Below are 24,840 nucleotides of genomic sequence, written 5' to 3'. Positions count from 1 at the left end.
CGCTTGGGCAGAGGTTGCAGGATGCAGGACGTGATTACACAGAGTAATAGTTGCTACGTGCGTAATTTGGTCATAAACTAACATGTCTCTTGCCGTTCCTTGAATTTGTCTTTTTCGGTGTTCCTGAATCTCATTGACTCAAGTTTTTTTGACATTTTCGTTGCCATCACCCTTTTTCTTCACCCTTTAAATGTTTTCTTACTGCACGATGGAAATGTCATCAACACACCAACTTGCTCGCTATGAATTCTCCACACAACGACATGTTCTTTTAACACACGGCAAGGTGAAGCTTAAACAAATAATTTCCAACACAAAAAGCAACTGCTCTTTTCAGAAGAAGCAGTTCTATTGTAAAAAGTAGCACACACCACCTTCTACTGTCACTTTACTCCCAGTTGTCCCAGTTTCTCTGGTCCATACCTCACTGGAGGGGCGCAGCTGGTGCGCCTGAGCAGTGGAAGTGGATGTTCTGCCACTTGCTGTCTCTGCGGTGCCACACGCGAGTTTCCTCCGACTGGCTGGACCGCGGCCGACCCTGGTTGTCAACAAACTGAGTCAGGCGGATGTAGGCAATGCAGGCGGCGTCCTCGCCGATCAGGTGGACGTGGGGGTTCAGTATGGTGGTGTGGATGGGCTTGCTGTTCTTCGCCAAAACTGAAAAGATGACAAGAACAATGTTCAACAAACTATGTGATGTGATGTATAAATGTAACTCCAGCGCCTGTCAGTCTCAGTGGATGTGGGAGCGGCTGTGAAATATCTTCAGCTATCGTTGGCAGGTCCAGCTTTTTTTTTAAAGATGAAGCTTTAGTTAGATTTCTCTACTTTCTTTTTTCTCTCTCTCTCTCTTCACTTGATGCTTCCTGTGAAAACATTTACTGATGTGGTCTATTTCTGTCATCTGCAACCAGCAAAAGGGCAAATGGAGCAGCAAATACACAGCAGCTGAATTTCTATTTTTGAGCCCCATTTTGTGATTCAGACAAATCAGATGTGTGTGTGTGTTGACATTTAAAGTAAAGATAAGCAAGGAAAAAAAAAAAGATCAGGAAATAAACTAGATAAAATGCCAATCAAGTTACAGTTTACATCCAAACTGTCCAGACTTTAATGAAATGTATTAAGTGATTTTTTTTTTTTGGTGAAACTTTCACACACATCTTCAAATTTCGACCGAATGTCTCGTCTTCTGTTCCTGAGTTATGGAATGATGGAGAGAAACATTATGACGTCACAGTGAAGTTGACCCTTGACCTTTTGCATATAAAATATCATCACTTTATCATAATTAGTGTAGGAATTCTCGGCTTATTGAAAAAAATGTGTTTTGTGTAGTCACGGCGTCCTTGACTTTTGACCTCCAAAATCACGCCAGCTTTGAAGAAAATCTCTCAAGAACGGAGACGGACCTTATTTACAAGCAAGTCTGCAAGTAGTGATTTAAAAAAAAATGACAACAAATAGCAACAAATCTATCAATCTTACGGTTCTCAAAGTAAAATCTGTGGAAATCCATCCCCTCGACCAGGTTGCCGAGCGCCTCCGGCTCAAACGAAGTCAGACCAGGGTCGCAGATCTTACTGAGGAGGGAAGAGCAGGACGTGTTAATGAAGACAAGCATTCAACTTTAAACTACTGGACACAAACCACATAAAGCAAGCGGGGACTCACGCGTATGCCTCAAAGTCTCCGTTGTTGATCGCCTCTATCAGCTGCTCGGTGATCTTGATGATTTCTTGTTTGCGCACTGCGGAGGACAGTAGGCACAGATGTTAATTGGAGGTAATCGCGGCGGCTGGACGGATGGAGAGCGGTTAGATTTTTAAAACGCAGATGCTCAGGCAAAACATTCATACTCACTGAGAATACTGTGTTAATTAATACTCTAATTGTGTTAAGCGTGGATTAGGACTGCACCATATCAGTAAAAAATGCAATGTGCGATTGGACAAGGACATTACTCGTGATAAATAAAACAGAAATGAAAGTGCGCTCAGTTCTGCTGCAACAAATTGCTTGTTTAATGAAAAAAGAAAGGAAATTATCTTCAGTGTTATTTTATTGATCGAATTGAACATTGAACTGAACACAGACCATAAAAAAGAATGATAGTTTCATTTTAAAGTGCAGATTTTTTAGAACGATACCCTTTCAACTAACTCAAAAAATCCCAGAGTGTCTTTCAGGGTGTGTTTATGACGCAAGTTGATCTATGTTGATTTGAAAAAAAGGTTTCTTGTGCAGCCCTAGTGTGTATTCTGTGAAGATGCAAGTCACTCTTGAATTAGTTTGGGGCAACACCTCTTCAACACACATACAATAATAATAATACGAGCACACACCAATCATCTCCTTATACCTTATGTCACCTGAGTGTTTAAAGACAACAAGTCAAAAGCAACAAAACGATGCATGAACCCGTGTGCAGTCAGCGGTGCTCTCCATGGCACGCTGAAGAGGAGGTTAATAAGGCTCGCACACACTTCCAGAAGGTTGGATTTCCACCTTGACTGACAAAAGAGCAGTTTAACACAAAGTGCTTCACTTTGCACCTGTTTACCAAAAGCGTAGCACACTGACTGTTAAATGCGCTTGCTCACGCACAGGCCTGCGCTGAAACGCCATTTCATCAGCTCCTGTCAAAAGACTACCACACGTAGGCTCGGTGCGGGACGTGCTCGGTACTCACTCTGGGAGGAAGACAAGGAAGGGCTGGAGGGGGAGTGAGGGGGAGGTGGGGAGGTGGTGTGAGCAGGTGGAGGGGCGGGCCTGGCGCTATGTACCGGCTCAACGTCAACCTCGGGCGCTGGGGGCGCTGGGGCCACCGGCACCCTGCGTACGCTGCTTACCAGGTCTGTGAGCCGAGACACTGAGTGTCGTCCAGGAAAGGATGGATGGATGGGTTTGTGGGTGGAGGTGGTGGAGGAATGCAAAAGAACAGATAAGACAATACAATGAATGAATAAATAAGGAAATCCCTTTAGGACTTTAAACCACAGTGTCTGCAATATTACTAATTTTCACACTTGGAGGAAGAATCTGCTCAAACAGATTTATAAGGATTTTTAATTACACCTTTAGTATTAGACCTTTAATTTCTCCTAGGCCTTTCATGTGCATGGTTATTACTAAATTTCACAGTCTGAAATGTAAACATAAATACTACAACTCAAATTAAATTATGCAGTTACCATCTAAATTCTTAGTTAGAGTTTTAACTATATTTAATAAGACTATGTATTTGGCCTGTACTCAGGCACATTCAATCATAGTGAAGTGGCATAAAATGTGTATAACAAGGGGAAACAAATATAAAGTTTAATTTTTGCACAAGGGCTCAGTGATTTCTCTAATTCAGCTTGGCACTGTAGATTCTAACTAACGTTACTCAAACAGGAGTAACATAGTGCATTTGTTACGTAATAACACACATTTGGTGCTCAACTGAGTATTTAGAGAAGCAGCAGGACGTTTAATAGATGCACAATGGAGCTCTATGGCACAGGAGAATAAACATGAGCGGGCTATGAGTAGGATCAATTCATTGTTGTTCAAAATAGAACATTGTCAGCTTTATCCTTTTAACTTAAAAACATAAAAATTGATTTTGATTCTGCAGCTTGAGATGATTGTAATGGTGTTTTCTCAACTTAAGAAGATATAGTGAAGTAATGGCGTCCTGTGCAGAGAAAGAGTGTTAATGTGTCTGTATCAGGCACCAACGGCTGTGACAAAACGTCAATATGTGAAAAGTTGGAGAGCGGTGTTCTGTTTTCAGTAATTCACCTTTAAAGGGATTTCTAAAGATGCAAGATAATAATAGAATTCCATAGACCCATTTATAATCAAACATAAAATAGTGATCGATGTAGAGCTTAGAAATAAGCTATTTTACTCCTTTTCCGTCCTTTCCAAAAAATGACAAATGTTAGACAGAATTGATCCATGTTTGATTGGTTTTAAATGTAATTATCTTGGCGTGTGAACAGAGGAAGGGGAGATGCCAAATTCATGTTTTCCCTTCCACCCGTCGTCTGCTGTATGCGCCCGGTTTGCTCTTTCCTACTTACTCTGCATGGGGACGATGGGGGTGTGTGGAGGGGAGGGGGCGGAGAGGGCAGTGGGAGGCGGAGTGCTGGATCTACCTTCCCCGTCGGATATGGGCCCAGAGCCCCTGCGCACTGAGCCCAGCAGGTCAGCGAACTTTGTGGCAGCTGAGTTCAGGAGCGAGGGAGGAACATGGGAGACAGCACATTTAAATGGAAGTCTGACCAAAGCCACTGCGGCCATTCAGATGAACAAACCTAGTCTCAGAGAGCTCTTACGGTGCTTTCGGAGACCAAATCTGACTCACAGACAGTGAAGGGGAACATAAAACAAACTCATGCTTGGAAATATCTGAAAAACAATGTTAGACAGATTATCATGGAGGAGAATTGTGTTGCTATTCCACGTACGTCCATGAGAAGGAGACAACGACTTATTCTAAACACACACGGCGTGGGTGGAACAGGAGGGAGGATGGGAGAATAGAGGAGTTGAGATACTACAAAGCATCTCACTCTCTTACAGTTTTTTACTATTTATGTTGTTATGGATGTTTTAGACGGTCTGATAGCAAGACGTTGGAATGGTGCTGACTCTAATGGAGGAAGTCCAGAAGCCCAGAATAAGTCGGGGTACTAGAGGGATTTAGTGGTGCTAAATGGCGGCAGATGTATGCTTTTAATACATGCAGGGACGCTGAATGGGACACACAAGAAAGGATTAAGCCAAGGTGAATTGCTAGTAGAGCAAGTGAATGTGTGTGTGTTACAGGCTGCTTTTGGCGGGGCCATGCTGACTTACAGTACGCGGCAGCTGGGGGACCCTGAGAGTTATCTGGCTGGGAGCTTGTGCTGGACTGCGCCTTAAGTGAGCTGTTGTCTAAGCTCTTCCCTGATGACATGCCCACACACACACACACATACGGAGAAACCAAAAAGCAAACATGAATGTGAAGATAGATGACAATCAGTATTGCGCAAACCCCCTCCCCCAAAAGAAAATACAAGATGATAAAACTAGTCAAACTTTTCCCGCTCTAAGAAATCCCAGCCCTCTGTCGCCACATTAAAAAACAAAAAACAACACCCTATTCCTCGTTATCCTTGTGGATGGCTCCATTAGAGCAGGATTTACAACCGTAGCTGCTGCATCTGGGGTTTTACTGAGACTTAAAATGGAAGGCTGTGGCACAGTAGTAGAGTCGGTTGTCCTCCATCTGAGAGATCAGCAGTTCGTTCCCCAGCTCCCCCGGTCCACATGACAAAGTGTCCTTAGGCAAGACAATGAACCCTGATTTTCTCCCTGTGCTGTGAATGTGCAGTGAATGGTTAGATTACATGGTCTGTAGATGTCCACTGCCATCTGCGTTAAAGGATGAATGTGACAAGTAGTGTGAAAGCCCCTTGAGTAGTCAGATATCTACAAAGCTGCTATAATGTTTAAGTACAAGTCCATTTACCAAGTCTTGGTAGTGAGCTAGCACAGGATGGATGATGACAACGGTGATGGCCGTGATAATGAGAGTCGGATGTTACTCATTACCGCTCGTCTGTTTAATCAGCTGGCACAGAAAAGGGAAACGCAACACATGAACACTTGCTGACAGATAGAGGGGAAGAAAGTGTCCTTTGCAGGAAAAAAAAATAGATGGCAGGAGAAAGAATTTCGTCTACACAGTAGAGCCAATATTTGCATCAATACATTTTCCTTCTCTCAAAATTGACAGGTAATCCAAAGGAAAATTAGAGGTTAGCCGTGCAGCGGTTTGATTGATAGGTGATCATTCGGAAGTCCAGTGGAGAAATATCTCATCAATTAGCACTTAATTCCACAGAAGAACTTCACAATCAGCGGTTCAACAGCAAGAAATGCTACAAATCTAACCTGACGTGAAAAATGATCGCTCACAACACTGAAACTGTAGATTAACGACAAGCAGCCCAAAGAAAACCCTGTGTGAGGTATTCTCTACTATAAAAGTATTGGAGAGCAACAGAACAGATATGTGCTCAAATGCTCCGAGAGCCTGCACAGGTGTTGGGTTACAAAGCCAGCTGTCGAGCACTCGCTGACCTGACGAGATCCTACAAAGGCCGACATGTCCTAAACTATTCCACTAACCACACACGACTCACCCCTTCCTCTGGAACTCACCTGGCTCTTGTAGTTTTCTCTGTGCTATCTGCAGGTTTGTATCTTTAGAGTCTTAAAAACTGCTGTGCGAGACTAATGCGATCCAAGGGTGGCGCTAGCAGAGCGGTGTGGTTTTTAAACGCCGCTCTGGGCACTCCGTCTCTGTTTTCCTGCCACCAGGGCTAAATTTAGACACCTACCCCCTTTGGCCCCGACCCCTCTCGCAAGGCTGCCCTTGCCTTCTCCTGAAAGGGAGGTGGAGTGGTTGGGCTCCAATGTGGGACCTTGGAAGGGATGGCGATGGGTAGGGGAGCATACCTTTCACTGTGTGTACAGGGAAAGTACAGTAGAGCCTGGGGCTGTGAATGGTACTCAGGTGACACAATGCTCCTTTAGGCTAGCTTCTCCTATCAAGAGTAGTTTTTTCCCATCTTGCATTGGGATTACATCAGCCGCTACACCAAATCGGGCGAGGGGCGTAAGTGGGAGGGCAGTGGCCTCAACGCTCATTCCTACCTCCCTACTTCTTGCCCCTTTGCTCAGATCACACCCATTTCAGACTCTTGCCTTCATTTTGATCTCAACTACACGCCTGGTAAATTTCATGACTATACTGAAGCTGTTTTACTTTCAACTTCTTAATGAAGCCAAAAGTCAAATGTTTCCTTTGTGTTCTGGAATAGAGGTTAGATCCCAAGAGACTGGTGCTAAAGAAAGACAGTTAACAGCGTGGCACTGATCAAAACCTCCAAATAAATCTAGCTGACGGTGCTGGTCCTTTTGTCCGGGAACATTTAAGAAAAGTCCTTTCTTCCATTTATCTCATTTTCTTTCAGAGACATTATACTGACTAGAACACCTGGTGCCAAAGATGAGGAGGTCGCCGTTTTATTTGATTGTTTATTGATTACAGACAAAGTCATTGCCCATTATTATAGGAAGTTAGCATTCAACTCAATCAGAAAACACGAGACAGAGGAATCTATCTTTACTATATGCACTTTACCTCTGCATTGTATGTATATTGTGAGATGTATAAGGTGAGATTTCCTTTCAAAATGTGACTCAGTGACTTTAACTCTAAGCACATTATTAAGTGAGCACGATACCAGTAAAATAAGAGTACTTCTAGTCAAGCGCTACTTGATAATTGTAGTACTCTTTGCAACACAGTTAATTTCTCTTGCGGACCTACATGGTTGCTAGGGAATTTGTGACATCGCAGCAAAGTCTCTATGGGGAAGAGGAGGAGGAGAAGGAGGAGATGGAAGCGAACATTCAGTCCTGTACGCCTGGCACCAAAATGATACATTCAATGACCCGATTTAGACGCATTGTACTCATCTTGGATGTGGAGAACAGGGGTGTTTGAGTGTGTTGGCATAGATAAGCCGGAGCAAACACAAAGTCGCACGGTCACACACACACACACACGTGTGCCAACACACTCACACACTCACACTCACACACACACACACACACACACACACACACACACACACACACACACACACACACACACACACACACACACACACACACACACACACACACACACACACACACACACACACACACACACACACACACACACACAGAAAGCTGACACCCCACTCAGGCATGTTGGTATTTAGGAGGTGTGTGTTTCTCAGTATTAAGACACTAAAAAAGCAGTGCAGCCAGGCTCCATGAGGGGTCAGTAAGAGGTCAGCTATCGGCCAGTTGACTAACTTGAGAGTCACATTTACACAATCTGTACCACACAAGGTTCAAGTCTTGTTCTTACTTTTAAACAAAGAATAATCTAATTATTAAAACAGCTTTTTTTGGTGTTTACACAGTAACGGAAATTTAAAAAAGGAAGTAATTAAGCCATTTTTTGTTCCAATTTAAACCTGTAAGCTTTTAAAAATGGTCAATCACATTTAGAACTTCAAAGATTAATCAATTCATTCCCAACTATTAAATTAATTGCCAACCTTTTTGGTAATTGATTAATCGTTTTGAGTATTTTTTTTTTATTTTAAAGTCAGATTTCTCTGATGCCAGATTCTTGGTTTGTTTCCTCCCCTGTGATAGTAAACTCAATAACTTTGAGTTGTGGACAAAATAAGACGCTTAAGGACGACAACTTGGAATTTGGAAAACACTGATCAACGTTTGTCCCCATTGTCTGACATTTTATAGATCAAACAACTAATCAATTAATCAAGATAATAATCGCCAATGTACATAATAATTCATTGCATCCCTAATCATCACATTGACACAAATATTCATCCGGTCAGGAAATTCAACACATCTCATAGAGGAAGAAAAAAATCCTCTAATAAGCCACTGCAGACACAAAGCCAGTCCTACCAGAGTTTTTCAACAGTTTGCATCAAAATGCCTAACCACAATGAGGCGTGTGATAGTGCTGTCTATTAATGAAGAAGCTTGTGCAAAGCTGAGCACCAGCTGTAAGAGGACTTCTTTGCACTGTGTGCCCTCTGGATTTTCCCAACGTTAACTGTAATCACTAAGCTTTTAAAAAATCACCTGTGCCCAATTTCATAAAGAAAAAAGTTTACAGTAACAACTTTTACTGCATGGAGAATTTAAGAGTCCATTTTCACACGTGTAACTTAAGCAACAGCAGAGCTTGTCACTATCCACCATCAGGGGCCTTTTTCCTGAGGCCAGCTATTTTCCAAACGGCAGCAGCGTGACGAGGCGTTGAGCGCCTAATTAATGCTGAGCGCTGCGTTTGAAGTTTTTTTCTGGTCGGCAAGAGTTGATAAATGTTCAAATTAGGGTAAAACGTCGGCTTGTTACTGTCAGTTTTTACGCAGCCGTGCAATCACATCGAAGGAGGAGTGGGACAAAAAAATGACTTGTCTGCCTCATGTGATATTTATGATCATGAGGCACCTCATGGTGGGAGCTTTGCAGCTTCACAGGTTGTTCACTGCGTCTCTGCAGCAGAACAAACAATTACAGTACTCTGACCTTCAGCAACAGTTCAACCTTTCTGAGCTTCGTGATTTGTCACGTTATTGCCCTGTTGTATCTCTGCTGTCTTACCTTTCACATCTTCATCCTCCACGGTGGTGTTGCTGCTGTCTGAGGATTCCTGGAGATCAGAGATAGAGAGTCAGTTTGAGAACACATGAAAACACACATCACAGGAGTGATGAAAAGACTTGTTTTACACAGTCACAACTTGGGCCAGCAGGGGGCGGGTTTTTTCGTCATGTCAAATCCTCACAAAACCAAAACTTATTACACCAAATATAACACGATTAATGTGGCTTTAATTCATAGACCGATGCCAGACAAAATCCCAGTTTTGCTCAACGCTGTTAATGTATTATTGTGTCACAACCATCAAACCTTTGAAAATTCAAACCATGCCAGCAAACCCATCATCCTAGCAGCTCATTATGCCACCGTGTCAACAGTCATTTCATGTTTGACTTTTCTACCCTTGACCTGAAACCTCTTTTTTCCTTCTTCATTTCCTGTGTGTATGTGCATCACTCCATGTGGACAAGTGATGTCTTTCCTCCACAGGGTTCTCTCGTCTCTTGGTGAAACGAACGGAATCTCGGTGGGATGCGCTCCATCTGTCTATTCTAACAATGGAAGCACGCAGAAAGGATTCTCATAGGGCAATGAGTTGTCATCTTAAACTCAGCTCAGATGGTGCGATCTATCCATCTAACCTTTTCTGTCTGCCTGTCTGTCTTTGTCTACTCAGGTTTTTTCCACCAGAAGAATGTCGGCTTATGATATCCAATTAGCAGATGAAATGGGCCTAAATTCCCTGCATGTAGAGGAGAGTTTAGAGACTCTGCGACCTCATTAGAACTGCACGTTTGCACGAACAGCACCGTGAGCACAGAGAACAAATGTGGTTTCATGGCCTTCTAAAGAGCAGCTGGTTACCTGAGGAGAAGAGGAACAAGTGAAGGGAAAAATTGTGTGCGTGTGTGTGTGTATGTATGTGTGTGAGGGACAGAGCTCTGGCAAGTGCCCTCAAATATTAGAAATATTATATTAAGTGTGATCACACGTTAGTTCTCTTTGGTCTGAATCATAGAGAAGTTTTCTTGTGAGATTTAGCATCCTATTCGTTGTTTCATCCTGCCACATTACAGGTGAGCTGTCACCTGCATGAACATGATACACCTACTTGTGCTCTTTGCTGTAATTACCCCTCAATGACGTTAATGCTACGTTCATTCAGCCCATATATTAAAGCATTTCACCTATTTAACCTGCACTCCGGGCTTGCCCTCCATTCATTATGCAATACCAGGATGTCAAAGCATCACAGACTGCTTTGGTTACTCATAAATCCTCATGTTTTGGGTTGTTTCCTGTACAAAGTTAGCATCAAGGTTTGTTCTCACACGCCCAGATGGACCAAACAAAGCGAGCAAGTGTTCTAGATGTCAAGTAAGCTGCTTTAAACTAGCCTGCTGCTGGGAAAACATAAAAAAGGCAATGAAGCACCATTGTTCTTAAATACTTTCAGTTCACGTGTAGCAAAGTCATGCAGGTTCATGTACAACCTCTAAAACACCTACAGACACATTTACACTACATTTGAGAAGCTAAGTGATAGAGTGCAGGATCTAGTGAAATATCTTGTTTTTGCATATGTTTAAAGGCACAATGAGTAGGGTTTTACTTTAAATAGAAAAAGATGTACAGACAAAAAAAAAATCCCTCTTAATCATCACTTATGACCCACTAGAAGTGTGAGGTGGTGTCTGTATTCAGGCCCTCTGTCTGAATGTTCTTATTTTGCTGTATCTGGGAGTCCCTCCTGTCCCATCCAATTCCCACAAAAAACAAAACAACAACGCTATTTACATCCTGGAAGGATGATTTCCATCTCATCCCGTTCCCGTGTTGTGGTTTCTTTTGAAGACACCAGGACAGACAGGAGAGAATAAAAAATTATTCAAAAAAGACAAGAAGCAACTAGCAATATGTTCAAAGTAAAGAAAATATGTGTTTTATTCATATTTGAACTGCACATAGACTATATAAAAATGAATCTATTGTTGTTTTGATTCCCGTCCTGCCTACACTTTGATGAACAGTGAAATTTGACTCAGATCCTACAGTAGTGCCGTGCCCCACAAGATTTGTGAAAAAAATGTCAGCCTCTAGTGTCAATTTCTATAAAAAAAATGATCAGGTGAAAGATCGTAAGCACTGTGTATATATATATATATATATATATTTTTTTTTTTAAGGTTTCTATTTTCCGTCTTCAGAAACTAGCGTTAAGAATGATCAACTTTGTACATCTGACTCATCCATCTCTACCTTTGTTTCTCCAGTCTGTCATCATCAGTGTTTATCACATTAACCAACGACAGGTTGCTTTATTTGTACACAGTTCCTTGAGTAGGACCCTTAACTTATATTTCAAATAAGTTGCAGTGATGTGGAAAACTCTGCCACCCCATATTCGACATGCACAATTTAAGAAAGCTATTAAAAGTTTGTTTTTATCTCCCCAACTTTATCCCGATTATCTGTATGAACAGTAGACTAATAAGTAATAATTGAATCTAACTCCATCTACTTATTGTTTGGGTATACATGCTTATCTACGTACTAGTGTGTCTTTTTTCCCCATCATTGTTTCTGGAGAGTGCCTAGTTCAAGCCCCTCTGATGGTATTTGTCACCTTTCCTGCACATTTTCTGTTGTTTATGTACATATTCATTTGTCATTTTTTTGCATTTGAAACAAATAAAAAAATCAAGAATCAAAACACCAAAGACTGGTAAGCACACACACATCCAAGAGGGAGCAACAAAAATGGCTAACAGAGCACTGAAAATATTTGAATCTGGTCTAAGGCTTTCCCCGGCTGAGGAGGAGGAGCCAACTTTAAATGTTCACAAACAGCAACCGACAAATCAAACTGTCGCTGGGTGTGCTGGAACGTTCTCAGAACGATTACACTGGTTAACAAGGTTACACAAACACATACACACACACACACATACACACACACACACATGCGGACACATACACATTAGTAAACCAATGCCATGGTGCGTTCACACAGACACATGATGAAAAGAAGGATCAGGAGAAGATGAGGAAGAGGAGGAGAATGACAAAGAGGATAAAGAGTTAGGTCAGGACTGGGGAGTGATACATGTATACCTTCGTCCTGTCCACTGGATTATGGATGACTGTTGTCTGAGGTTCCTGGAGGAAGAGGAGGAGGAGGAGGTGGAGGAGGAGGAGGAGGGGAGATGGAGAAACATGGAATAAACAAGAGAAAGGAAAGAAAGGGGGAGATAGAGGGTGGGAGGGAAAGAAAGAGACAAGATTGTGACATAAAAGCAGATAGAAAAGGATCAAGTGTAAAAAAAAAGAAAGATGAGAAAGACAGTTATATGAATGTTCGATGAAAAGAAAGTGCTTGTTAAGGTTGACAAAGGAGAGAGGGAAGAACCCTTCAAAGAGACAGAGTGGGCGGATGAGCTGAAGACTGTAATTTGGAGTCAGAGATGTTATTGTAACTCAGGGTGAAGGGTCTGCAATGAGCACATCAGTACTCTCACACACACAGATACAATATGTACACAGCCTGAGGAAAGGACAGCATTGAAAACAACATTTCCTTATCCAGGGTTTTGCTTTACATGGGTACTCTTTTTTTTTGGCACTGCCCTGCTGTGCGTGCATCATTGGAATTGCCTCCAATGCCCTACATGATGCAAATATGTACAGGATCAAGAGAATTAGAAATCTAAATTAAGAGAATATCAGCTAGCTCATACAATATAAATGAGCTCTGACACAGATAAACACGAGCCTCAACCTCTTACAAGGCACTGGTGCCCCCGACAAGATGCAAACGGGTCATTCTGTTCCCTCACGCGCGTCTCAAAAAGAAAAGGCGAGCAGATGCTGATCATTCGGGATCTTTCTAAAGGAAAATCAATCTGAAATTGCTGTTTTTGTCACTCCACAAGATCGGCCATGTCACTTTTGTAACCCTCTCTAAATCTTGCTGCTAAAACTAAATCAGAAAATCAAATCAAATTCCTATCCGTATTGTTTTATATTGTTTCCCAATATGAAAACCATTTTTTTACGGAACATCTAATGCAGAAAACGATTTAGAAATGGTGTTGGTGAAACGTTTTTTTTATTTTTATTTATTCTTCTTTATTTAAATGGTCTGCAACTTACCAATACAGGACATAATATTTATTTAGCTATTTATTTTAGTTTTATTTCTTCTTTATTTTATCAGACAATGTAATATGGTGTTGTATAATAATGTTAAATATTCTTTAATGAAGTTATTTGTTTAGGAGAGCAGCCTTCTCAGTACCTCTGTAAAGTCATATTGGTGCAAAAATCAGTGCTTAATCCACATAGAAAAGGTTGATTTGCATTCGTCCGCCACATATCGTTAATCTGTTCATTTTCCTCCTCTAAAATCGATATCGGTCTCATATCCCCCACATCTGTTGGGGACTATTAAGTTACAGTTTTCCTTCTGGCATGTTATATCACAGTTTCTGCATAAAACGTCTATGGCTCTTATCTTTTTTTAGCACAATTAGTGGCCCCTTCAAAGCACTGGTACTTGAACTTTGTGCCTTACAAACGCCACAGTGGCGCCTCCTCATCGACTTCTACTGCAAGCACTGATTACTGATGATTCAGAATACAGACGATGATATTTTCTCCCTTTTCTAGAAATCAGACCCCCCCGGAAGTGACACCTCAGTGATGACCAATCATCAGCTTTCTCTCTGGTGATGATGGCAGCGTTGTCTGGGTAACCGTTACCCACGGCAACAGGCACTGGCGCCAACTTGGGAGATGATGATAATGGTGATGAGTGAGAACAAAGTACCTGGGGTTTGCAGAATAGAAGGAGGGGGCGTGCTGATGGTGTCACATCCTCAAGAAGGGGAAGCGGCTGACCGCTACACATCCCCACTCACTCTACATTAACACTGCTGCTCTTACAGGGATGTTGCAGTGGCACAGATAAGTCACATTATTTAATTTAAATGGTCTCTTGTGTTATGTAAATAGAGGCAAGCCACACACACATTTAAGTACATGTGCAAATTTAGGATTCCCGTCAGCCCCACCAAACTGCTTTCAAGTTAAGATAATGAAGGCCATGTAAACGTGTCTCTCCATGACCTGGCAGCTCTTAGTTAATGTACAAATGGTTAAACAGAAACGAGCTCAAGTCCCTAGCAACAGCATGGAGACCACAGGCGCCCTCCCACTCTCTATTCCCTTCAAAGATCAGAAAAAAACTCAACCTCTTTTAATCCATGTTGCGCTTCTGTACACTCCCAGTGCATAAACTTCCCATCAAGCCCTTCTGATAGTGTGTCTGCACATATGCAGGGAGGACTGGGGCTAACATCAATGCATGGACAGGCAAAAAAAACTGTCATTTTACCTTCTCTGGTTCTAATCACTCTGTCAAAAAAAAATCCGGCTGAAAACCATCCAGCCAATAAGCTAATTTCACACCTTCAACAGAAGTATCTATCTCTGAACTTAGCGTGTGTGATGTTTGGCTGGATGGACAACCTGAAGACCTTTGGTCTGTGATGCCCTTGCGGTGGTGGACTGATTTTCTACAGAGGCATACATAGGCAAGGATAAATCACACTGACAGTCCCAGCAGGCCATGGGGGAAATGTTTCCTGACACCACCTGCTGGCTTAAGACCTACCCGACCGCCGTGGCCCTCGCAGCGGGCAAGATGACCCACAAATCACAAAGATGTACAGAGAGGAAAAACAGAGAAAAGTGAAGGAGTAGGGGAGTGGGGTAGGGTTGAAGATAGGGGTCATGAAGGACTGACGGGTGGTGGGATAAACAAACACACATATAAAGAAGAGAGGGGTGTGTGGGAGGGTTAGGAGGTAAATACCAGAGCAGGTGAAGGGATGTTTCCTTTGGGGCTGGTGACTATGCTGTTTTTGGTGCTGTTTGTCTGGGGCTGTGCAGGAAAAGGAGAGGAAAGGAAAGGAAGGAGACACAACAAGAGTGTTAACAACAGCAAAAGGTGGGTTTGTGAGTGTGTATGTCCATCCATGCGTGAGGGTGTGTGTGTGTGTGTGTGTGCATCTATGTGACATCTTTTTAGTTAAATGTCACATACATTCAGTTGGCATTAGACACTGAATATGTGAAGAGGTTAAGGCCTCCTGCCACCCAAATACAATAAATGGTATTGAGTCAAAGTCCTAAAAAGGTTTCCTTCTTTTCCACCTTAAGACAGAATTACTGAACCAAACATTTATATTCCACCTCTACTGTGGTCAATTGTGAAACACCTTATCAAAAAAAAATCCATTAGCATAGTTAGACTATATATTAGCACTTTTAGGCCCAATTCCCTCCGTCCGACAGAAACTGGAAGCTCCTTAATGTTTAATAATAATAATAAAAATGTGCAAAGATTATCTGTATTAATAATAAAAAAGAATATGCAATGCATGGAGGAACTAAAATAAATAAATAAATCAAATGAAAAAAAAAAGTCACTGATGTTTATAAACTGCTCTGTTTTTGCAACACTCTCAATATACAACACTTTTCCATGAAATGAACACTTTTCCTAAATGAAACGCAAGCTGCTTGTTTTGGAATTAGGCCTTAGTTTGCAATAGGTCTGTAATGGAAAATGTCTAATTAAGAGATGGAAAATAATGATTACGCAGTAGCTGACGGTCCCCACAAGCACAGTAAGATAAACATAGATGTGTGGAGCAGGCAGCAGCAGTTGTGGGTTACCTCAAACATTTATTCACAAGACTGATTTGTAATTCTGAGAGTTCATGTGAGGTGTGATGTTGTCATTGGTGACTTCTGCTGCTTACTGATTCCACATCACAACTGTGGCCGTGATGAGACGCATTTATTAGTCTCGATCAAATGCTCCTTTGAAGAGCACACATCAAAGAGCAGCCAGGCCTTTATAGCTTAAGTCCCTGCATAATGATATTTGCATTGGATCTTCATTCAATTGCTTGTAATCTTGTTTGGAAAAATATTAACCTGAAGTTGCTTCATGGGACCTGGTGTGCGGAAGTGAGTCACCAAAGTGATTCGCTATAAGAAGTCATTCATAAATCTGAATCATGTAATCATTATTACACCTAAAGCATTTCCTACTAATCAGTAAAATAGGTCAAGAGAAGTCATGGATTACTTAAAGCCACATTAAGCCTTAATATGGTGTGAATGTTAAAAGGAAGTGGAAGAAATCTGCCAAAGAGGTGAGAGAATTCCACCCAGCTCTAAAGCTAATCACGCTTGGGGAACTGAATCCTATCACAGGCACTCCTACCTGAATTAGACAAAAGGAAGATTTTAAGAAAGAGGTCCAAGAATAAATGAATATTGTTTAGGGCTGACGTCTTCTGGTCGTTTGACTAATTGGTTGGTTGATATGCTCTTGTATATCGCTGGTGTTACTTTCATAATGCGTGTGTCCAGTTAAGCATTTGATCCCAGCAGAAACAGCCAGAGCGCTTGGATATTTTTTTTTAATGCCTGGTGATCTTGTGAAAATCCGCAGGAGTCGAAAATGTCACTTGTACACGTAGGAAGGGACAGTTTCTGTTTGTGGTAGAATATATCTCCCGCCCCCTCCTCCACCGTGATTGGATGGCTGTGTAAAAAACGATGACAGTCAGTGGCGAGCGCAGTGTTTTAAGTTAAACACTTTGAAACTTTCAGCTGCAAGAAAAAAACTCCAAACGTGCAGCGCCTCGTCATGTTGCCGGTGATTGCAGCGAGTGTAAATACCCTTGAAACACTTTGGTGGACACACATCAATTTAGTTTACCTAGAGAAAACATGCAGATTGCCCGTTGGCCAATTCATTGGTGGAAGAGTCGGTAGAATTTTGGTTGACTTCAGCCCTAATAATGATAGATCATTACTTTTCAGGCTACAGTATAGGTAACCATTTGACAAACTGACTTGCAGGATGGAGAGAAAGTCAACTAAGGTCTGTGTATGTGTGTATGGTTGTGTAATATGAATTCTTTAAGCCACTGGGCTCACTCAGGAGAGGAGAGGAGAGGAGAGGAGAGGAAGAGAGCATATACATCCGCAGGCACAAGTGCAAAGAGACAAAGCAATGCATACGAACACAAAACAGCCTAGGAAATAAAAGCTGGTGTTAGCTGACAATAAGTTGACAGAACGACACACACACACACACACACACACACACACACACACACACACACACACACACACACACACACACACACACACACACACACACACACACACACACACACACACACACACACACACACACACACACACACACACACACACACACACACACACACACACACACACACACACACACACACACATTAAACCAACCAAAGCGGCCTCAGGAAATGTATTCCTCCCCCAAATGAATGACTAGTGTGTGAGATGTGTCTTAGTAGGGACGTCAGAACCACGATTAGTGGGATTATTAATCAGGGAATTTGTTATTTGACAAAATGGAAGGAAAATGACATGCAAGCCACCCTTCCTTATATTGAAAATAGAGGGTTCAGCACGTACTCATAGGACTGGACTTACATCATGGGAACAACTCTGGCCCAGTTTAATCAGTTGTGGTGCAGCTTAGTAGTTTGTTTTTTTTACCTTGACATGAGCACAAAGAGGTTGGTGATTATCTCAAAGATGTTGGAACATATTTGAAGTGTTGGACCCTTTGTTTGGTCACTTTTTTGACAACAAGCTTTGCAATTTGGATATCCATCTTCTACAAGCACTCCCTGGTCATTTTGTAGATATCCTAAATGCTCCCACGCTGCAGATTTTTTGGGCCTATATAAAGGCTGGAATGTCAGTTGTCTGACATTTTTACAGCTTTTTCTTTTGAGTTTCAGGTGAGTGAATGGCATGGCTCAAAAGACAACAATGCAGGAATCATCATAGAAATCGTAGCTTCTACATTTCTAATACATTTCGTTTGCATCATGTGTGTCTGTGGTGAGAAAAACCCTTACAGTCCTGTAGATGGGGTTCAAAAATGATGACAGCAGTCCTGAGCAAAGGTTCACAAGTGCTGGAGACAACTGTTGACTTCCAACGCCAAACATTTAAACCATTTTCCATACTGACAGCAAGACCACGGCTGATATTTTTTACCTTGAGGATATATGTAGAGAAGAGATCACATATTCACCATTTAATAAAACAATGGGTACGTGGGTCAAAGTATTCACAGGTGGTCTCAAGGTGGGCGAAGAAAGCAGTGCACAGGGAGAACAAAGGAGGAAGAGGTGCAGAAGAGGTGGTGGGTGTGTGGAAAAAAGAGGAACATGTCAGCTCCGAGGGAGTTGGAGGTGCTTCAGGACAGAAAAGACGGAAACAAGTTAGGGGTCGCTTCCTATTCACTTAGATGAGTTAAAACATGTTTGGTTTTTCTAATGTACGTTGCTGTTTCGTTTTACATTTTGAATAAAGTGTCAGATGCTGTATTATTCAGTGCTTAGAAATGGGAGACAAGTATGTCCCAGCCTACCCAGTCCTCCTTTTTGTTTAAAGCATGGTCATTGTCCTTTAAAGTGAAATTACGGTTTTAAGGGTCTTTTTATGCAAATTGGGTCATCAAATAAGCCACAAGACCCTTTTTTTCGTGTAACAACTATTAACGAAGATATACCGGAGAGTCGCTAACAGCCTGCTGCTGCTAACACGGATAAGCTTGGGGCGAGTTGGACGCATTAAAATGTCTTTTTTTAACCACTAATACTGCTCCAAATAACACCAAAACTCTGCAGTAGCATGAGTCCTGACACATTAACCGAAGCACCAACAACGTAGTAAGTGAACACGGAGTTAATTAAAAGAGTGTTTTGACAAACTTACCTACTGGCCCCGGTACCAGCTGCTCCATTCAAGTTGATTACAAAATACAATCCAAAGGGAAGGAGCTCATTGGCGATTTATATTTTTATGGCAGTTTGGTGAAATGTCCCACAGAGTGTTCCCCTTTGCACCGAAACATTACGCAGATCTCAGGGGTCAGGGGTCGGGGCGTGCTGCAGGCAGGGGAAAAGCCGACTAGCCTGCAACTTGAAGTGAAGAGAGACAGAAGGGTTCGTGTTTGTATCTTTCCTGGCTGCGAAGCAAAAATGAAAGCTTACAACCCAGAAACCTTTCATAGGTTGCCATTGCGGGACGATGACCGGGCTCTGATAAACCAGTGGCTTATTGTTTTGAGACGCTGAGCCTCAGCAGAGGGATTACCGTGTCCGCCACAAACCACAACGTTTACGTGTCTTGCTGGAATAAATCACCAATGAGCTCCTTCCCTTTGGATTGTATTTGGTAATCGACTTGAATGGACTATAAGAGGAGCTTGTACCGGGGCCAGTAGGTAAGTCTTTCAAAACACTCTTTTAATAAATTCCGTGTTCACTAACTACGTTGTTGGTGCTTCGGTTAATGTGTCAGGACTCTTATCATGCTACTGCAGAGGTTTGGTGTTATTTGGAGCAGTATTAGTGGTTAAAAAAGACGTTGTAATGCGTCCAACTCGCCACCCCGAGCTTATCCATGATAGCCACGACAGGCTGTTAGCGACTTTCTGGAAAATCTACGTTAATATTTCATACACAAAAAAATGGTCTCGATGGCTTATTTGATGAACGAATTTGCCTAAAAAGACCCTGGGATGATTTTACACCGGAATTTCACTTTAAGTCCAAAGCTTTCTGTATCACATCTACAAGCACAAGCATGGAGCAGCATCCCATGAGTAACTCTGAAGGAACTCAAACATCCTGTTTCTATTCAGAGTGATGTCAGGGGTAGTCTTGAATTTTGGCCTTTTCTGACAGTCAAGTTTGACTTTCGGCACATTCTGTCTTCTTTTTTGCCATCACTGCTCAGTTTCTGTGATACCTAACGAGGCGCTGCTGTTATTGCCATCATGTAAAATTGATCACCTCTTGTTCACTAGAGCATTATTCCCGAAATGTCTACATGACTGCTCATGAAAATGCCTCATGAATTGGGCATCTCTGTATCACAGATTAATATTTCAGTGAAGTGAAGTGAAGGAGACTTGACTCTTCTGATGAAACAGAGCAAAGGCAGGAGAAAGGTGGATGAAACAAATCCAGGAGTGGAGAGAGGGGGCGAAAAAAAAAAATAGTGACAGGGCAAAAGCATAAAAAGCATGCTCACCATATACTGGACAGTAGAGCTGGACTTGCGTTTCTGTCCCCAGGCGATTGATGGATGGATGGATTTATTGACAGATGGATGCACGGTAGAAGAAGAGGGGGGAAGATAAAGTAACCAAGTACAAAAAGTAAATGGACTGGAACAAAGCACAAGAAAGAACTAAACCAAAACGTATGCACTTTGATTGGTAATGCAGATTTCAGTCCTTTATAAAAAAAAAAAAATACAGAATCAGACTTCTCCGAACAGCTTGGACAAAGCAGAAGAAGGACGAGGGTTTCCCTTCAAGTATTGCGAAAAGTAGGGAAAAAGGGTGGTTTGAGCGGAAGTCATCAAGAAGAGGATGTAAAAGATGGGGAAGCAGATCACAGAAGAGTCGTGTAGACGGCACAAATATGACCCGCTCGTCTTCTGTCGACAGATTACAATCTTTCAGTGGGGAACAAGGAGTAAGATGGAGGCACAATAGAATAGCAAGATAAGGAAATGCAAAATGTATTCTGTCAGAATAAAAGCAAGACTGTGCTTGGGAAGTTGTAAGATGTGTCGCGATAATTCAATGTGATGATTTATCATCTCTCATTGGAATTATATCGTGATGAATCTCTTCATTTGTCCAGTATTTAATTCACACAGGACTATAAAGAAATAGGCTTTTATCATGTGGTTATTTCATACGGATTATTTATTTACTGAATTACCAGAAAATATGCTATATCACTATCGAGATATAAATTGACCATATATCGGGATAGAAGATTTTAGCCGTATTGCCTGTCCCTACTGTACGTAATCATTTCAAATGAACACGCCATTAAAAATATGTAAACCTCACGTTGTATTTTACATTCTTGCGAATCTTGTGAATAGTTTTGTAGCAGTTAATCCGTCTATCTAACCATCAAATCGATATAAGAAGTATAAGAATGCTACATGTAATATCTTTTTGGAAGCATGTTGTTATCAACATAACAAGACTGCATGAAAAGCTGAATGAAATAGCTTTTATGGGCAGTAGCTGGCTGCACAGAACGCTAAAGGTTGAGCTTAGTCAGTGCCACAGAGAGGCTGCCTCCTTTGCTCTGAACAGGTGCTGAAAACGGTGCCATTACACATTAATAAGAAAGGAGGGGAGGCCGAGTGGAGTCGCCAAAAGGACGTGAAGGAACAAGAGAAGAGGGAAGGACGGAGGGAAAGCAGGGACTGCAGCAAACGAAGTAGAAGACGCCGTTAGAAAATGGTTTGGGGCAAGTGTGTGGGGAGCCTGTTGCTAGGCAATGAGTGGAAGTAAATGTCTATTTCTGTCGTCTGAGTTTCCAGGGTCCAGACTGGCAGCTATTCCTGAAACCGGAGTCACATTCCCTACTGAACCGACTGAGCAGATAGAAAGAGGAGGGTGGGGCGCGCACACACACGCACGCACGCACCCATGCGCACACACACACACACACACACACAAGCAAATCACACATGCGGACACCCACGCTTACGCACAGTCAATGTGCAGGCATGCTCACACCCCCATTTGCGCTGTCGTTCTCTATTCAAACTGAATGTGACACACACACACACACACACACACACACACACACACACACACACACACACACACACACACACACACACACACACACACACACACACACACACACACACACACACACACACACACACACACACACACACACAGTCACATTTACGGGTACACAAACACACCTCTACCTAACATAATGTACAATGTTGAGGAGCAAACACATTCTTATGCATGTACAGTACACTATGTTCCACAGCTCTGTCACACACTCTCATGCATGCACACATTCATTGGACGCTCTGTGTGGGATGTGTTACTGCAGTGTGTGTTCATGCAAGCGTGGGATGGTGAGAAAGCTTCATTAGAAAGGATGAACTGGAATGTGGGGTCAAAGACCAGATGGGGTGAGCAGGAATAGGAAGCACTGAAAGAGGAGGAAGAGACAGAAACGGAGGGATGAGAGGCAGAGGGAAGTGATGAAAAAAATGAATGGGGAAGCTGACAGATGGTTACATTTGATAATGGAGATGGAGAGGTGGCAATGAGATGGATAAAGCCAAATCAAAATAAAGGGTGCTTTCAGAAGGATGTGCTACTTGAGGCTTGTGCTCCGACATGCAGGCTGACAAAAGCACACCCACACACACACCCACACACACACATACACACACGCGCACACACACGCACACACACACAGTCGTCAAACTCACTCAACAGGATTTCTGATACAGATGTACACAATCTGAAAACAATCTCAACATATATCACATGAAATTACACATCCGATGAGATGAGGCACAAAATTATGAGAAACACATTTAGCTTCAGAACACAAACAGGAGATTAGCCAGATTAGGAAAGAATCAAATAGTGGAGCAGAGAAGATCATAAGAGAAGAAGAAGAAGAAGAAGAAGAAAAAGAAGCAAGAGGAGGTGTGGGAGGAAGGTGTGATGACCCTTACCTTGACATCTGCCTTTTTGTTGAGCAAGGTCTTAGCTGCTGCAATGACAAACACAGAGACGATTAAGCAGTCAGAGGGAGAAATGAGCAGAAACAGACAAGGAAAGCAAGTGATTCACATTATCTGCTGCATCTTTAACTACTAAAGAGATTTCATTCTTTAGACTTTGACAAACTTTGATATTTTATCGACACTGCAGTAAAATTGTCTTTTTGCAAAGAAATGGTACAGTTAAGCTAAAGCCATTTGTATGTCAATTGCTCAGTGAGTGTTGCCTTAAATCTTGTTGTTGTATGCTCAGTACTACCCAAATGTTTTCGCTAAAACCTTATTATTTAAAAACTCTTCCACTACTCCGAGAAGCTTTTTTGTCCGTGCATAAGGCTAATCATGAGGAAGTGTTTTAAAGAAGGTTTGCGTGTGTTTGGGATGTACTGAGCATACAAATGGATAAAAGATACTTGGTTATACTGCTCGAGCGGTGTGAGAGTTTGTAAACTGATATAGTTTTGTGGCTGCTAAACGCCAACACCTATTTCTTCAATGAAATAACACTTCTCTCTGTTTTTTGATTCTATGTTCACCTTGGAGGCATGCGACAAAAACAAAGTTTTCTTCACAAATTCAAAGCAACACTTGGTGAGTAATTGGAAATTAGGGAGTCAGAGTTGGGCTGCAAGACCATGATGTGTGAAAATGTTTCTTTTTTCCCTTCTAGTGATGCTGTGCAGCCAAGATATCATTTAAAAACACCCCTCTGCCAGTAATCAATACAGAATCTCACTCATTATGCAATTGCACGAGCTGTGAAGTAATCGAAAATCACCACCCGTGCTAAATTAGAGTGACACATATGCTTTTATAGATCTAGAAAGTCACAACCCACAGGTCCCGAGGTGATTGATGCTAAATGCTACAGCTGGTCGTCAGGTGGAAAGGCAATTATTCACCTTATGTATTTTCCCTGTCTGCCTTGAGGCTACCTACACAGTCCAGTTGCTATGTCTTTCGACAATATAAAGACGTTGTTGTCAGTGAAATAAAAACGTATTCCGATTCCTTACTTCACACCAATTCTTGTGCCAGGGTCCTTCGCATGGTTGCGAGGAAACGGAAACAAAGATGGCTGCCGTGCCCAACACAATAAGCCCTGCCTTAAAGAACTCTGTGGGGGCCTTAAGGAGGATTAGTTGTCAGTCTGCTCTCTAATGATGGGTAATGAGGGAGCTGGTGAGGAGAGGAAGAATGATACTGTAGAGACAGTCCCCTGATGAGCATAATACCCGTAATCCCTTACAACAGTGGAGCCCGCGAGCAGACAACAGAAGACGGTCCGCAGGGCGTTCACCATGACTGCACTGCTAAAGTACGAATAGCAAGGTGGTCCGATTGCATCAGATAGACGCACGTTGGCCCAGAGGGACCCCAAAATAAGAGCCAGACTCTCTGTGGTGTGTCGGTGGAGGCAGTGTCTGCCTGTGAGGATGTAGATGGAGCATTAACACTAACGACACACCAGGTGATGTGGGCGAGCAAATGTGGGCAGTTTTACTGCTTAAAGAATGATACCAAAAATGCACTAGCAGACTTGTTGGTACTGTACAGCCCTGACCCTGCACACATACATACAGGAAGTGAAGTGTCATGTCCTATTTTGGATGATTATCTGTTATGCATGTCTAAAAGTTACATTTACTGTTACTGTAAATGAATCACTGGAGCGTCCATTAAAATGGGATATCTTTGGATATTTTTCAAACAATATTGTTGCAATTATATTGAATTCTACATATTGATTTTTTTGGATGAAATGATCTTTGTGAATCAAAAAGACAAATTAGAACCATAGACCGCTAACTTGAATGAGGATTAAATGTATTAATCGTGCGTCTCTTCTAGACTTTATCAGACCGA

The 24,840-nt window shown here is 42.1% G+C and overlaps 1 protein-coding gene across 5 annotated transcripts in view; it reads right to left on the bottom strand.

Moving 5' to 3' along the window:
* Nucleotides 1–24,840, bottom strand: part of camk2b1 (calcium/calmodulin-dependent protein kinase (CaM kinase) II beta 1) — a 77,416-nt gene that overhangs the window by 5,106 nt on the left and 47,470 nt on the right. For 2 of the 5 annotated variants that reach the window (XM_083913208.1, XM_083913210.1), the window contains 10 exons: nt 22,927–22,964; nt 15,125–15,193; nt 12,364–12,408; nt 9,250–9,298; nt 4,852–4,941; nt 4,074–4,217; nt 2,693–2,872; nt 1,675–1,750; nt 1,489–1,583; nt 424–657 (listed from right to left, as the gene is read on the bottom strand). In XM_083913208.1, the coding sequence (XP_083769334.1) occupies nt 425–657; nt 1,489–1,583; nt 1,675–1,750; nt 2,693–2,872; nt 4,074–4,217; nt 4,852–4,941; nt 9,250–9,298; nt 12,364–12,408; nt 15,125–15,193; nt 22,927–22,964 (1,019 nt within the window). In that variant the 3' untranslated portion in view covers nt 424. Of the gene's footprint in view, nt 1–423; nt 658–1,488; nt 1,584–1,674; nt 1,751–2,692; nt 2,873–4,073; nt 4,218–4,851; nt 4,942–9,249; nt 9,299–12,363; nt 12,409–15,124; nt 15,194–20,430; nt 20,464–22,926; nt 22,965–24,840 lie in introns of all 5 variants that reach the window. The other 3 variants (XM_083913211.1, XM_083913209.1, XM_083913212.1) reach the window with 3 other exon arrangements.

The sequence above is a fragment of the Echiichthys vipera genome (genome assembly GCF_963691815.1).
Source record: "Echiichthys vipera genome assembly, chromosome: 4".
Taxonomy (NCBI): Eukaryota; Metazoa; Chordata; class Actinopteri; order Perciformes; family Trachinidae; genus Echiichthys; species Echiichthys vipera.
The sequence above is the reverse complement of the archived record's forward strand: the minus strand, read 5'-3'. Positions and strand labels throughout refer to the sequence as shown.